The sequence below is a fragment of the Leptosomus discolor genome, chromosome 9, assembly GCF_034619465.1.
Source record: "Leptosomus discolor isolate bLepDis1 chromosome 9, bLepDis1.hap2, whole genome shotgun sequence".
NCBI lineage: Eukaryota > Metazoa > Chordata > Aves > Leptosomiformes > Leptosomidae > Leptosomus > Leptosomus discolor.
In genome coordinates, this window is record NC_141399.1 from 11,040,139 (window position 1) to 11,054,852 (window position 14,714).

At 62.3% G+C, this 14,714-nt stretch overlaps 1 protein-coding gene across 1 annotated transcript; it reads left to right on the forward strand.

The window, feature by feature from the left end:
• Positions 1-1,919: 1,919 nt before the first annotated feature.
• LHFPL4 (LHFPL tetraspan subfamily member 4) lies at positions 1,920-13,216 on the forward strand. Its single transcript, XM_086470334.1, has 5 exons — positions 1,920-2,325; positions 11,929-12,165; positions 12,374-12,390; positions 12,882-13,045; positions 13,081-13,216. Exons 1-5 carry the CDS (start codon positions 1,920-1,922, stop codon positions 13,214-13,216), a joined length of 960 nt encoding a protein of 319 aa, XP_086326460.1.
• Positions 13,217-14,714: the final 1,498 nt, after the last annotated feature.

Consider the following 14,714-nt stretch of genomic DNA (forward strand, 5'->3'; position numbering starts at 1 on the left):
CCCCGCGCCGCTCAACACCGCCGCCGCCGCCAGCCCATGGCCCCGCCCCGCCCGCCGCTTCCGCCCGCTGCCGCCGCTTCCGCCCGCCCAGCCAATCACCGCCGCGCACGCGCCACGCCCCTTCCGCCCGCCCCAGGGCGTCATCGGGATGCGACGCGCTCATTCTCGCTGCCGCACGCTCCGTTTCGGACCCTCCCCCAAGCCCTGTCCGGCCTCACCGGGCAGCGAACGGCCCCCGCTGAGCCCCCAGCGGGTGAGGAGCCGCCTGGCTCTCGGTGCGAACCCGAAGCGGGGCCTGGCGTGGCAGCGGTGCAGCGGGAAGAGCCAGGCCCGGCCGAGACGCGGGGCGGCCCTCGGGGGCGGGCTGTGCTCCCCGGCACCGGAGCTGCAGTGAGGGGCGCCGGGGCTTTGCGTTAAACCACGTTGAGGCCCGCGGAGAGACGGGGCAAAGGCGGGCGGGCACCGCTAGACGGGTCTGACGGTGGCGCCGCTCTTCATAAAGCCTGTTCCGAAACGGGCGCTCATTAAAGAAGCCCCTCTCGGGGCGTCACCGCACACACAAGGCGCGGTGGCGGCTGCCGGGTGACCGGTAGCGTGGGCACCGGAGCGCGGCCGTGGCTTGTGTGCCCGGGGTGGGAGCGGGGAGGGTGGCAGCGCCATGGCGCAGGCACAGTGCCAGCTGGTCGTGGTTGTGCCGGGGTTACCGGACACTGCCGTCGCGCCGGAGCAGGCAGCTCCTTCGCGCTTGCAGGGGAACGCAAAGGTTTTCTTCGCCTGCACGTGTCTGGTTTGCAAATCAGCGGCGAACCCTTGCCAGAGAGAGGCCTTCGTGACAGCTGCGTTCAGCAACAGCTGCCGCTACAGCGGTGCATCTTCACCGCCGCACCGAGAAGAAAACCGGCCCGGCACGGTCTGGACTCGGCTGCTGTTTTGGGGCCAGCGTGAGGCTGCCGGGGCAGGTGGAGGATTTTCCAGGGCACCTGCCAGCCTACACATGTCCCCGACCTGGCAGAGCCCTGTACTCCGGCCCTGCGCCCTCGGGGCACACGAGAGGTGCTGGATTGGGCTCTGCGGTTCCCCGTGCAGCCACCTTGGCGGCAACTCACTTGTTCCGGCCCCACCGAGCACGTCGGGAAGGCCTTCTGCCCGCCTGGGGGGCTCCTCCGCCAACCCGCTGCTGTCCCGCGGCGTGGCGGAGGGGCCGGGAGGTTGCACGCCCTCCCTGTGGGCCCGCTTCGGCCAAGCACGCCCACGCTGGCGTTAACCGGGGCCGTGCCCAGGCGCTGCCCCGTACGCGGCACGGCGGGGCTGAGCAGAGCGCCACCGGGCGGGGGCGGGCCGAGGAGCGGACCGGTGGGCGGGGGTACCGGAGCGGGCCCGCCGCCGCCTCAGCCCCACCTCACCGACCCGCCCCGAACCTTGCCGAGGCGGCCCGAACCGAGCCGAAAGGTGCCGAGCGCGTTCCGAACCGAGCCGAGCCGCGGGGGAACGAGCCGAACGCCTCTGAGCGGCGCCGAAGCCCGTCGCGAGGCGAGCCGAACCCGGCCGAGCCCTCGGCGGGCGGAGCCGAAGGCGGCCGAAGCGGCCCGATCCCCGCGGGGCGCGCGGCGGCGGGGTCGGCTCGGCTCGGCTCGGCTCGGCTCGGCTCCGCAGTGGCGGGGGGCGCGCGCGCCCGCGCCCGCGCGCGGCGGGGGCGCGCGCGGGGCGCAGAGGCGGCAGCCAAGATGGCGGCGCGGGTGGCGCAGGGGCCGGCAGCCCGCGGGCGCGCCTAGGCCGCGGCCCCCCCTCTCCCCGGCCCCCCGCCCCAGCCCCGGGCGGGCTCCCCGCCGTCGCGGCTCCCCCCCCCCTTCCCTCCCCTTCCCTCCCTCCCTCCCTCCCTCCCTCCCTCCGTCCCCTCCGGCAGCGCGGCGGCCGGCAGGATGCTGCCCTCGCAGGAAGCCTCCAAGCTCTACCATGACAACTACGTGCGGAACTCGCGCGCCATCGGCGTGCTCTGGGCCATCTTCACCATCTGCTTCGCCATCATCAACGTGGTGGTCTTCATCCAGCCCTACTGGGTGGGCGACAGCGTCAACACGCCCAAGCCCGGTTACTTCGGGCTGTTCCACTACTGCGTGGGCAGCGGGCTGGCGGGCCGGGAGCTGTCGTGCCGCGGCTCCTTCACCGACTTCAGCACCATCCCCTCGGGCGCCTTCCAGGCGGCGGCCTTCTTCGTGCTGCTCTCCATGGTGCTGACGCTGGGCTGCATCACCTGCTTCGCCCTCTTCTTCTTCTGCAACACCGCCACCGTCTACAAGATCTGCGCCTGGATGCAGCTGCTGGCAGGTACCCGCCGCCACCCGGCCCCGGCGGCCATCGGGTCCCCCGACCGGCTGTCTCCGGGAGTTGGGGCGGGTGGTGGGTGTAGGGGATGCGAGGTTCGGCCGGGACAGCCGTGCCGAGCGCGGGCAGCAGGCGCTGGCCACCGGGGAGCCCCAGGCGTTGGTAGCAGGGCCCCCGGCTGCAGGGAGCACCAAGGTTGCTCAAGGAAGCTGGGCTGGGTCCAAGCACTGCGGGGCCGTGGTGCCAGGAACCAGCCCCGGGGCTTCCTGGGACACCCAGGCCAGGCACTAGCACTGACAGAGTACCAGCAATGGGAACCAGCTCGGGGCACTGGCACCCAGGGCTCCCTAGGCACTGGAATCAGGGCCCCTGGCCACAAGGAACGCCAGAGCTGCCCGAGGTAGCTGGGCTGGGTACGAGTGCTGTGGATCCATAGGACATCCCAGCCAGGAACTGGCCCCAGGGCTTCCTGGGACACCCTGGCCAGGCACTGGCACTGACAGAGCAGCAGAAGTGGGTGCTATCTGTAGGCACTGGCACCCAGGGCTCCCCGGGCAGAGGTTGGCCACAGGGAACACCCAGGTTGCTCAAGGAAACTGGGCTGGGCACAAGCACTGCAGGGCCATAGGGCATCCCAGCCAAGAGCCGTCCCCAGGGCACTCCAGGGCTTCATGGGACACCCAGGCGAGGCACTAGCACTGACAGAGCACCAGGAATGGGCACCCGTTCTGGGCACTGGCACCCGGGGCTCCTCAGGCAAGATCTGACCCCAGGGAACCACAAGGCTCCCTGGGATGCAGCGGGAAAGCTGGATCAGGGACCTGCCTCAGGGGACCCCAGAATGGGCACCAGCTCTGGGGCACCTAGACAGCCTGGAGCACCCCAGGACAGCCAGGCCAGGTGCTGGCCTTGGAGCACCCCAGGACACCCTGAGCCAGGGACCAGCCTTGGGGCTCCCCAGTGCACCCCACTCAGGGACCAGCTTTGGGACACTCTACAAGGCCTGTCCCACAGAGTCAAGGACCAGCCACAAGGATGCCCTAGGACACCCTGGACATGAGAGCAGCCCTCTGGGGACCCAGAGCCCCCAGGGCACCCCACATCAAGGACTAGTCTCCCTATCTACCCAGCTCCAAGGGCATCCTTGAGCAAGCCTGCCCCCAGGGAATACCTACTTTAGGGGAACTCCCAGCCCTGGAAGGGACCCCATCACTGGCAGGAGCCCATGCATGGACCCCCGTGAAGCCCTGTAAAAGCACCTGTGCACAGACAGACCCTTCAGCTCTCCCTTAAAGAGATGTGCACAGGCTCCCTCCCTCCCTCCTTCCAAGATCATGAAAGGGCTTTGAGGACAGACCTTCCCCAGCTCTCTGCATAAAGACACCCCGAGCACAGCGCTTCCCACAGAGGGACACCATACATGTACCTTGATGTCTCCTCAGAAGTGACCACAGGCTCAAGCCCAGTCATTCCCCCCAAAAGTGGCCCTGTCTATAGGTCCTCCTTAGCTCCTTTCATGAAAGAAACCTCACCATAGGTGTACTCCAACACCTTCATAGACTCACTCCTCAAAGGGACACCATACAATAACTCAAACTTTTCTCCAGAAGGGGACATGTTGCTTATATTGATGAGGATTCCAAGTAGCCCCTTGTGCACAGACCTCCAAGCTGTCCTCACAGAGGGTCTGTCCTTTTGGAAGATAGACCCTGAGAAGAGATACTGAACTTCCCCTGGTAGCAGGACCCTTCACTTCCTTCTCTCGCCAGTTTTACCATGCGTGGAAAGACATTGTGTTACTCCCCACTGCATACAAAGTGTGAACAGACCCAGAACTTCCACCAGAAGGACCCAGAGACCCCCCCATATTCCTGCTGAAAGGACCCCCATCCACCCCCCCTGGGAGAAGACCCCCAGTCATTGATGTGGGAGGATACAGCCCCCCATGGTAGGGGCTTGCAGCTAGCCTGGCTCTCTCCCTTGCAGCTGGCTTGGGCTGGAAAGCCTGACCTCTCCTCACCCAGATCAGGACCACAGCCAGACCTGGAGCTGCCTTGGCTTATCAGGAAATTCCTTCATCTTTAATTTTCCCTGTCCCGAAGATTTACCGGTTTAAGGCAAGCTCAGAGCCCAAATCCTACTGATTGTCAGCAGCTTAATCAAGTGGCTTGGAGCGCCCGGCCGGTGCTGCTGCTGCACAGGGAGCTGCGTAACGGAGGACACTGCACCGCAGGCAGCCCCGGGCTTCCTCCCCAGTGCCTCCTGTCCTGCCCTGGCTCAGGCTTGGGTGGCCACGGCAGCACCCTGCTGCTGCCACCTCTAGGTACCCCTTGCCCTACCCTGGGGCTTGACCCTGCTCACAGTTTGCACCTTGTGGCGACCCTTGTGTCGCTCACAACTGCACTCTTGAGAACCCCGAGTGCCTGGCTTGCTGGGGCCATGGGCCGGCTCTCCTGGCCCCAGCCAGCCCAGGCTTGACTCGGAGCTCACCCAAAGCAGCACAGCTAGACGGCCTTTCTGTGTCGGGGAAAGTCCAAGACGGCATTAACAGAGAGTGGCCATCCACCCTGCCCTGAGATGAGCTCCTGTTGTGCAGGAGAGGCTGGTGTCACCATCAGGGAGGGCCAGAACACAGAGGCGGTGTGTCTCTGGCAAGAGGGAGCCTCATCTGGGAGGGCAGCTGGGCAGGGCCGAACATCCCTGGGCCTGTCAGAGGCAGCCATGGGTGGATGTGTTACCTTGCGCGTGGAGAAGGAGCTGCCGTGGTTGACGGAGAGGACACTGTGGGCCCAATCCCATAGGCAGGGAAGGGATGTGGTCCGACACAGGCTCCAGCACAGCATGATGGCAGACTTGGGAGATTCACCCGCCTGCGAGGTGGGAGGGCCGTGCCAGAGCAGAGGGCTTGGAAGGGCAGAGAAAGGAAAGGCATTCCTCCTGCCTCAGTGAGGTTTTAGCTGAAGGAGGACTTGCACCACTACAGCAGAAGCAACAGTGAGGCCCAAAGTTTCATGGTCTCGCTGGTGAAAACCAGGTAAACGAGGTGAAAGGCAGAAAGATGGGGCAGAGCTGGGTGCACTCTGACCCTGTGGGATGTCCGGTGCAGAACACAGGGCTGCTGAGCAAGGGCATGAATGGACTCTTCAGAAGAGGAAAAATCAAGAGCAGGAAGGTGGGGGAGGAGGAGAGGAGGATGATCAGGAATTTAGTATCTCTTTCAGGAAAAAAAAGTTTAAATCATCAATGTCTAATTAGTGGACGACAATCAAGGAAGGGTTTAATTAGAGCTTCACAGAAAGCTCCAGCTCAAAAGCCACTGCCCCCCTAGGAGGAAACTGGATCTAATTAAGAGGAAAGACTCTGCTTTATTGCAAATAGAAATGTAGCCATCTGCCCTGTTCGAAATCCCAGTAACGCAAAACTGGAGATTTTGCTAAATCCTTCTGTTACAAAACCAGATTGGGCCTTTAACGTGAGCATGTCAACAACTGTATGACTGACAGCACCCGGATGCCACCCCAGTCCTCAAAATTAGTGGAGGAGCTCCTTCAGAAGTCCCATGGGATGATGCTTGCTTGAAGAGAAATGGGCTGCATGGGTGAGCCCTCTCGTCTGCCCCCTATGGAGGGCAGGTGCAGGAGCGAGACAAAGGCATCTGGGCTGATTTTGTGGGTGCCTCCATTCCAGCCACCACGTAGCAGTCATCTGCTGGAGACCAGAGCCCAGGAATACACCACCACCGCCACCACACACTGAGGCTGCTGCCCAGGAGCCTGAGCATTTCCTCCGATTCCCTAATTCTCTGCTGTGACTTAAGACGTGGGGATGGTCACTCCGAGCGGGTCCGGGGCTCTCTTTTCAGAGGGGCTTTGGTTCTGTACTTGCTGTCTGCTGAGGGTCAAAAGAGCAGCCAGCTGAGCACACAAGCCCTCTTGCACGGAGGAAGTGACTGGCCACGTTCGAAGGTGTTTCCCCACGCTTCAAGTCTGGCAGTCAGTGTGGTGAGACCTGCCGGCTCCACAAGCATGACACATGGGGAGCCTTTCCACCCGGGGCCATGTCATTGGCCGTGGAACTGGGGTTTGACTTCGTCAGTGGCACTTGGGAGTTAATTGCGCTGTGTCCAGGCACCTTGCCTGATGGAGAACGTGATAATACATATCCATCCCAACCCTTTTCTCCTTTGGGACACCCCCTTCAGAGCCACACTCACCTCTCGGATGGGCCCTTCCCACCCGCCAGCTCGTGAATGGGAGCAGAGGCAGAGCCCTGTTCAGCGGCTTCATCTTCTGCACTCGAGCTGGGTTTGTCACCTCCGAGTTGGGACCCCTCACACGGCGCAGCTGTACGGCAGCGTTTCGGCACGTCCGGGGAGAGGAGTGTTTAGGGAGCCCATTGCCAGCTGCCAGGCAGAGCTGCGTGGTGTGTCGGGGTAGCTGCAGCCTTAGGGGAGAGCAGCGTCTGGCCCAAGTGAACGCCGCAGCCCCCGAACCCTCCCCAGTGCGGGCAGTAATGCAGTGGCTCTCCTGAGCCACATCAGGACAGGCCTGTCTTCCCGACTGGGACTTGCTGGAGAGCCAGCTCCTCTCAGAGGGAGTTTGAGGTTTCAAAAAAATTGTTTTCATGGATATAAAAGTCATTCATTGAAATTCTCAATGAAGAAAACGAGACACACACCGCTGCTCCAATCCGGCTAAGAGCTGGGACAGCTGCTGGGAACGAGGGTGAAGTAGCCTTGAGCCCTTTCTCTGCCCAAGGGAGAAATATTGCCAATACGTGATCTTCCAGGTGAAGTGCTTCCACCTGCTGACCTTGCAGCAAAAAGAAGACATCACTGCAAAAAACGTTTGCTTTTGCTGCATTACCAGCTTCTGGTGCCAAAGAAAAGCTTTCCTGAGGATTTCTCCTCTCCCTCCCCTGCCACTCCTGTCGTGCAGCAGGGACAGAAGCAGGGAGGCGATGCAGACCTCATGTCCGCCCAGTGCCTTGTGCTCCGCAGCAGCCAGCCCCGGGCTCTGGAAGGCAGGGTGGCTCTCCGGTAGTAGCTGTTGATGTGCCTGCGCAGGGAGGGGCTGAGCCGGGCGTTTCGGAGCTGCTCGTGTCCTGGAGCTTACATCCCTTGACTGTTGTTCCAGATAAAGTAACTGTCAGTTCTGATTCATGCAAACTCATAACTCTATTCTGAATCCCGCTGATTTTTTGGCTCGGAAACAGCCTTTGGAGCAAAATGCCGTAAGGGAGCTCCTGTCTGTGTAAATGGCCGGTGCTAGCTGTCTCAAGCATGCTGCCTTTAATTTTCATCTATTTTTGAGGGAGTTCTATTTTTTTTCAGCGGGGGTGGGGGTATGCTGTGTTTGTCCCTTTTGGTGCTGAGTTCTCAGGAGGTTTCCTAGTGAGAAGCAGCCACTCCAGACCCCCAAGTCACGGCACAGCCCCTGTTCCCCTGGTGGGGGTGGTTCGGGGCTGGTGTGCAGTGCCCAGGGGCACCGTGGTGGGGATCTCCAGCAGGGACCCCCGATGTGAGATGGCACGGCATTGCGGCGAGCGGCTGTGGGCCCAGTGGGGGATATGGCACCCAGAGCTTCCTCCCCTTCGGCACGAGGTAGATGTGAGGGGCTGGGGCGGGTCACCAAAACACCCCCGGCAGAGAGACGTGTCTGTGGTGACAGTGGGGCGATGTGCATGAGGGCAGGGGACAGCCAGCTCGCTGAACCTGAGGGAGAGCAAGCCAATGCCCAGGGGACCTCGCTGTCACCAAGCCAGGTTTAACGAACTCCTTTGGGACCCAGCAGTTGCTGATTTCCCCCCACGTACCCCACATTTTCTGGTTTTCAGTCCCACGCGTGTCCTGTGGCAGTGTGATGCTCCGCATGCCCACGCTCGGGGGAAGGCCACGTCTCTCAGCTGCAGGGCATGTCCTTAGCCCCTTCCACCCATGGCGGATGAGAACAGTAAAAGCCAGTCTTCACCCAAACCTGCAGAATAAACTAGGCAGCAAAAATGATTAAAAACCGAGATTTTAATCCTGCAGGCACAACTGCAGGGGACTGTGGCGGTGCTGGAATAACTGTGGTGCTCAGCAAACACACGGGTTACTCAGATGGTCCAAATTAGCTGAATGTACCTTCTACCAGGGGATGTTATCCTGCCAGGAGGAGCCTCCTCATCCCTCTCTCCTAGAATCTTGCTCCAGTGTTGCAGCCTGAGCTATAACGTTGAATTCCCTTCAATTAATTTCTCTTGCAAAGATATCAAAAGCCCTTGAAATGCCCATTTAATTTCTAGGGGGCCCTGACGAGTGGGAAGCTGTGAATCAGCTGCAAAACCAAGCTGAGAAATGCCTGTTTCCCCAGGGCCAGAGCCCCAGCCCCAGCAGGATCCTGTGGGCAGCCCTGCAAACCGCAGCTGGTTTGTTCTCCCTCCACACATACCCTGCCCCGGTGATCACCAAAATGCCCTAAATCCATCTTTCCAACTGGGAAAACTGGAAGAGGGAGCTTGGAGCCTGAGGCCTGGGGGAGGGATGGCAGCTGTGGGGTGTGATGAAGCAGCTGGCTGTCTTCGGTGCCACCGGCAGTGGGGACTGGCACCACAGCCGCAGAAGAAGGGGAATCAAGAGCAAAATAAATGGGAGCTGGGTTATTTTTTTCCCTTTTTAATAGCAGCTCTTATAGGAATCATCACTTGGTGTTTTTCATGTGGTTGCAAGGCATAAATAGGCTGTTTTAAACAAAACCCAAGGTTTTCCTGCAGGTCTGCAAGGGACCTTGGAGGCTGATGCTGGTGGAACGGTGCTGTGGGCAGAGGGACGGGCGGCAGCGCCCCATCCTCACGCCCCTCAGACCTGCTGTGAGGGGCTTGTTGAAAAGGGCAGCGCTGGGGTCTGTTGCCTGTGCAGGGATCCCCTCCTCGTTCTTGCTCTGTGCTACAATGTCACTCCTCACTGTAGGCACGGGAAGGTGTTTCCAGGACATGGGGCGGCCTGGGGACACACGGAAAAGGGAATTGCTTGTGACAGAGCAGAGGACTCGGCTTGCTGCGGGGAACGTGTAGGACAGAGGGGAAGAGGAGAGACCTGCTCTGCTCTTCTCTGGGAGAGGACCTGCCTTCTGTGGCGTGGGTCCTTCCTGGGGAGCTGCAGAGCAGCGAGGGGTGTTGAGCCCTCACGCTTCCCAGCCCAGGAAGAGGCTGGTCAGCCTTGGGCAGAGGCATTTGGGTACATGCGGTGACTCGGGCACACTCCTTTGCCCTGGCAGTAGATTTGTAGTTTAATTCTCTCTGGCAAGCGGGCTGTGAGATCTCGGGCAGAGCTCCTGGACCTGCTCCATGAGCCAGTGCAGAGCAGGCACACAGGGACAGGAGGGACGAGGGCAGGCAGATGCCAGCTAGAGCCGGCCCCAGTGGTCCTGGCTGTGGCCGTGGCTGCCTGTCCCCTGTGGCTTTGTTGTGACAACCCACTGCACCAATGGCTCATGTACTGTATGTTTTTCCCATACCTTTTTGAGCCGCTCTCTGCTTTCACCTTAAACCCTTCTCTCTCGCGTCCTCCATGAGTGCTGTAGCCCTCCAGCACGTTAATCCACTGCCTCCAGTGTCACTGCCCCATTTGGGACCTCCTGATGTCCTAGGAGACCCTCACGCGTGCACCTGTGGTGTTTGCAGAGTGGCGAGCTCTCAGTGAGCTCCTGCTTTACCTGGGCAGTGGGATCCACCTGGAGCCCAAATAAATGCTCAGAAATGCAGAGGAAATATCAATGCTAGCGGAGTCCAAGGAAAGACCCAGGGGCTGCCGTTCTGCTCCTGTGAAGGACGGACCGAGGGCCGTGCACAAGAGCCGGGAGCCCACCCGAGCCCTTGCTGGTGCAGGTAAAACTGGCACTTGTTTTTTTGTTTGGTTGGTTTTTTACTTACATTTGCTGCCTTCTGCCACCCTGGAGCTCAGCCCTGTTTCTTCTCTCCTGGGCTGCAGGCTGCTGCCCACCCAGGCAGCTGGAATGCTTGCCTCGCTGCTTGCCGTGCTTTCCTCCAGCCTCCCCGTGCACTCGCAGCTCTTTTCTCCTCCTCACCGATTTCAGCAGAGCTGTTACAGCCGTGCCCATTTCCAGGCTGGGTCGTGTCAGCCTGACCCGCGCTGTGGGAGCAAACCCACCCCCTCGCCGCGGGGTGGCCACAGAGCACCTTAGCTTATTTCACAGCTGCACTGCACCGGGAGCTCAGTGGATCCTAAAATCCTCTTGGCATCTCTGCTTTCCTGGGAAGAGTTGCTGGCACAGGTCTGCTGCTCCTCCTCACCACTGAATTAAAGGCCACCTAGCTTGAAGGTGCCCGGGTTAGCAGGCGGGCCAGGTTGCTCCTCACCATTTACTGTGCCGTGCAAGCGCTGGTGCTGATTATCCATTTTCTTCCAGAGGGGATGGGTTTGGGTTGGTCCAGTCCCCGTGGGCACGGAGGTCCCTCAGACGCAGCCATGCTGGAGATGCCAGCCTGTCGGCTCCTGTGCAGTCATGCAGTGCCAGCGTGGCACCGGGACCGCGTACGGTGGTAAATCATCTTGCAGAGCTCGCCTCTGTCTGCAAAGACGCCTTTACCAAGGTTTGTAAGGTGGATGGAGGAGGCAGAGACGAGGCAGCAGCTGGTGGATGCTGTTGTGTGCTGGTGCATGGGCCGCCGAGGGCGACTCGCCTCGGCATCCCTGCCCTTTCCTGGGGAGGGCAGTCAGCGCAGCTCATCGGGGTGCGACGGCCGCTGCGAGTCCCGGTGAGATGCCCTGCACCAGCCCTGCGCTCGCTTTCCCACCGTTCTGGGATTTCCCTTCCCTACCGAGAGCAGTCAGCACCCTGAGAGCTTGCCAGCCAGACCACCGGCTGCGTGTCCCCCGGGGCTGCCGCCGTGGCAGCAGAGTGTTTGCTGTCCCTCCAGCAATGAGGGATGGGGAGGTATCTTGTTCCTTGTGCGGGCACAAGCCTCTTGGTTCTTCCCTAACCCAGGGCAACAACACTCGCAGGGTGCCCCAGCCCCTCTCCAACATCCTTCATTCTTTTAGCCTTCCCAGCTGATACAGGGTGAGGAGCTTTTGTACTTGCTGTAGTTAGGAAAAATATCGCCTCCTTACCTTGACGGCCCGTGGGCTTTGTCTCAGCGTTTCCCTTCCTGTTCGTCCCGGTGCTCCCTGATGTCCCCCTGCTCGGCACGGAGTGTGCAGGACAGAGACTTGCACGCTGTGAGGCAGTTGGGTGCAGGGGCTCCTGGGGATGACAACCCTTTCGGCAGGCAGTGCCCCTGCCTGCAGCATGCAGGGAGCCTGTGGTGATGAGGAAGGCCCGTGGGGAACCGCTGATCCTGTGGCTGATGCTCGAAGAAACCAAGACCCTGAAGTCCCCATTTGTGTGTGGGTGAGGTTTGGGGCAGCCACGAGCGAACACAGCCCCCCCGGGGCTGCTGGGGCAGTGGTGGCTGTCACCCATTGTGCCACCTGGCTGTCGTGGGGCCAAGGTGGGCTCCCTGCCAGGCACAGCCTGCAGTCACACACCCACCAGGGGGGCTCAGCACCCAGCACTGCCACTCCTGTGTCCCCTCTGATGCTTTCCCCCCCTCTCCACCTCGCAGCGCTCTGCCTGGTGCTGGGCTGCATGATCTTTCCCGACGGCTGGGATGCAGAGACCATACGGGACATGTGCGGGGAGAAGACGGGGAAGTACTCCCTGGGCGACTGCTCCGTGCGCTGGGCTTATATCCTGGCCATCATCGGCATCCTCAACGCCCTCATCCTCTCCTTCCTGGCCTTCGTCCTCGGCAACCGGCAGAACGACCTGCTGCATGAGGAGCTCAAGACAGAGAGCAAAGGTGAGCGCCGTGCTGCCGGGGGTCCCAGGGCCCGTGGGTGGGATCCTGGGTGGGAATAGCCTGGGGGGCTCAGCCCCTCCGACAGCCTGCAGCCGGGCGAGGGTCCCACGGGCTTAACTGCCACCTGCAAAGTGAGGCAGGCCGGGCAGGGTGGGAGCAGGCTGCGGTGCCCCTGCCCTGCCTGACGCCCTCTCTTCTGTTTCCACAGATTTTGTCGGCACCGCGGTAAGTCCTGAATGTCACCGTTCCGTCCCCCTGCCCTGACCATGCGGCGCGTCTGGGCGTTTGACTGTGCTGGGTGGCCCCGCGTGGGGTGGGATGGGGGGACGCTGGCTGTGCGGGGCAGCGGGGACGAGGGGGTGACAGGGAAGGGAGGCAGCAGGGACAAGGGGGCAGCAGGGATGGGGACGGGCGTGTGCGTGGCACATGCTGGTGGCATGATGGTGCCCCAAGGCCTGCCCAACACGGGCCCCGCCCCGCTGTGCTCTCCCCACAGAGGATATAAGGCCGAGCGCCCGCAGCAGGACCCTCTTCCCGCAGCCGGCAGCCTGGGCGCTCCTTCCCCATCCTGCCCTTCGTCTGCTGCCAGCGGCCACGCAGCGTCCCGCGCCGCCCCCCGGGCCCTGCTGCCCACGCCGGGGACGTGCCGGCCGCCCGCCGCATCCACGGCCACCTCCACGTTCACGCCGGCATCGCCATCCCACACACCCTGCCAGCTCCGCACCCCCCGCCGCCCGCGGGCTGCCGCTGGGGGAGGATGCTCCAAACCTGCTTCGTTCAAGAACAGCATCCAACTGCGGTTTTGTTTCAAGGAAAAAACAGAGTTTTTAACAGATTTCTACATCCCCAGGACTTCCGACCCGCTGCCTCCCTCCCGAACGCGCGCCCAGTGATGCCCTACGCCGGCTGCTCCAGGCCCCGGCCCCTTCCCCGCTCCCATTTTGTACAGCTCCATGATCCTGTCTCCACAGCTGAGGGACCCAGCGGCCAGGACGGGGCCCAACCCCTACTTTTACGTGTAAATTCATATTCTCTAAACAGGGTAAAGTGACTCGAGCACCCTCGCCTCCCCCCCCGGGAGCCCAGCTCCAGGACGTGGTGGTTCCTGGCGCAGGGCCGGGGCTGCAGGCTGCTGCTCGCTGCCCCCAGCACGGGGACTGCAGGGGCCTCGCTGCTGCCGGCCGCTGGGACACCCAACTCGCGCCGCCGCTGAATGTAAGCCCTGGTAAGTGGGAGCAGCTGAACATGCAAAACCCCTGGGTGGGCGCAGGAGGACCCCCCCGCCATCCCCTTCCCCGAGCCGGCCGCGGGCTGTTGCCAGATGCCTTCCCTCCCCATCCCCATACGGTGCTTTATCTCCACTGGTGACGGCAAGGTTCTCCCTGCCACACGGCGTGGCCCGGGGGGGACCCAGGCACTCCTGTACCCACCCCAGCATCCTGGCCAGGTCCCCTGGCTGCACCTCGCACCCAGTGATGGCCCCTGGGGAGCTGGTGGCAGCTGCCCACAGCAGCGCTGAGCCCGGCAGCCTCCAAGCATGACCCAGCCTCAGTCGCACACACACAGCACCCAAGAGCCGGCACTGACACCCTCGGCACCCTCCCCAGCACGGGCAGCTGCAGCCCAGCTGCGGCTTTGCTGGCCAGACTGGTGCCATGGGCTTCCCCAGGTCCTGGCTGCGGGGGGCTCGGGTCGCCGCAGCCCTTGCAACGCAATAAAGTCCTCAGCACTGGCCACGTCTCAGGGCGAGTAGCTGGGGACTGTTTGCAGGGCCCCAAGCAGGGCAGGTCCCCGGGGAGCGACAGGCCAGGGGATGGGACGGGAGCAGAGCGGGACCACGGCCCCAGGACGGGCAGCCCCAGGCAGAGGAGCTGCTGCCGACAGGGCTGGGCCATGGTGCGTGGAGGCTGCCGGGGGATGGCAATGAAGGGCTCTGCGGGAACCATCGCCCGGCCCGGTGAGCCAGGGTGCCCGGGGCTGGCAGGAGCAGGTAAGTGATGCCCTGAGGCCCTGCGGGGCGGCGGTGAGGGATGGAGCTGTGCCCAAACACCGGCTGGGAGCCAAAGTCACCGGGGACGGCGTGGGTGCTGGCGCTCCTGCCAACAGCCTCTGCCAGCCACCAGCCCGGCGGTGCCCGTGTCCCTCCGGCAGCCGCCCCCCTGGAGCGGGGCCGGCAGGAGTCCCCCGCGCCCGGGTCTTGCCAGCTTGTGAGTGCTGTTGCCGGCTGAATCGGAAAAACAAACGAAGAAAATCAGTGGAGAAAGGAATACAGTAGCTGTAATATATCTGTATTTTAGTACAAAGTTTGATACAGTGTTTCACAAAACCTTATTGAAAAATATAATTCAAACCAGATGAGCTCGGAGCCCTGTGCTGTGGGGAGGGCTGGGACAGGCTCTTCCAGGCACTGCTGACGCAAGGAGGTGAAAGGACCTTGCGTGGGCGCTGGCCGCAGCACAGCTACACGGGGCAGGGAGAGTGGCTGGGTGGGCACCAGAGCCATGGTGGGGACGGGAGGGTGGGGAGCCCACCCTGCGCCCCGCGGGGCT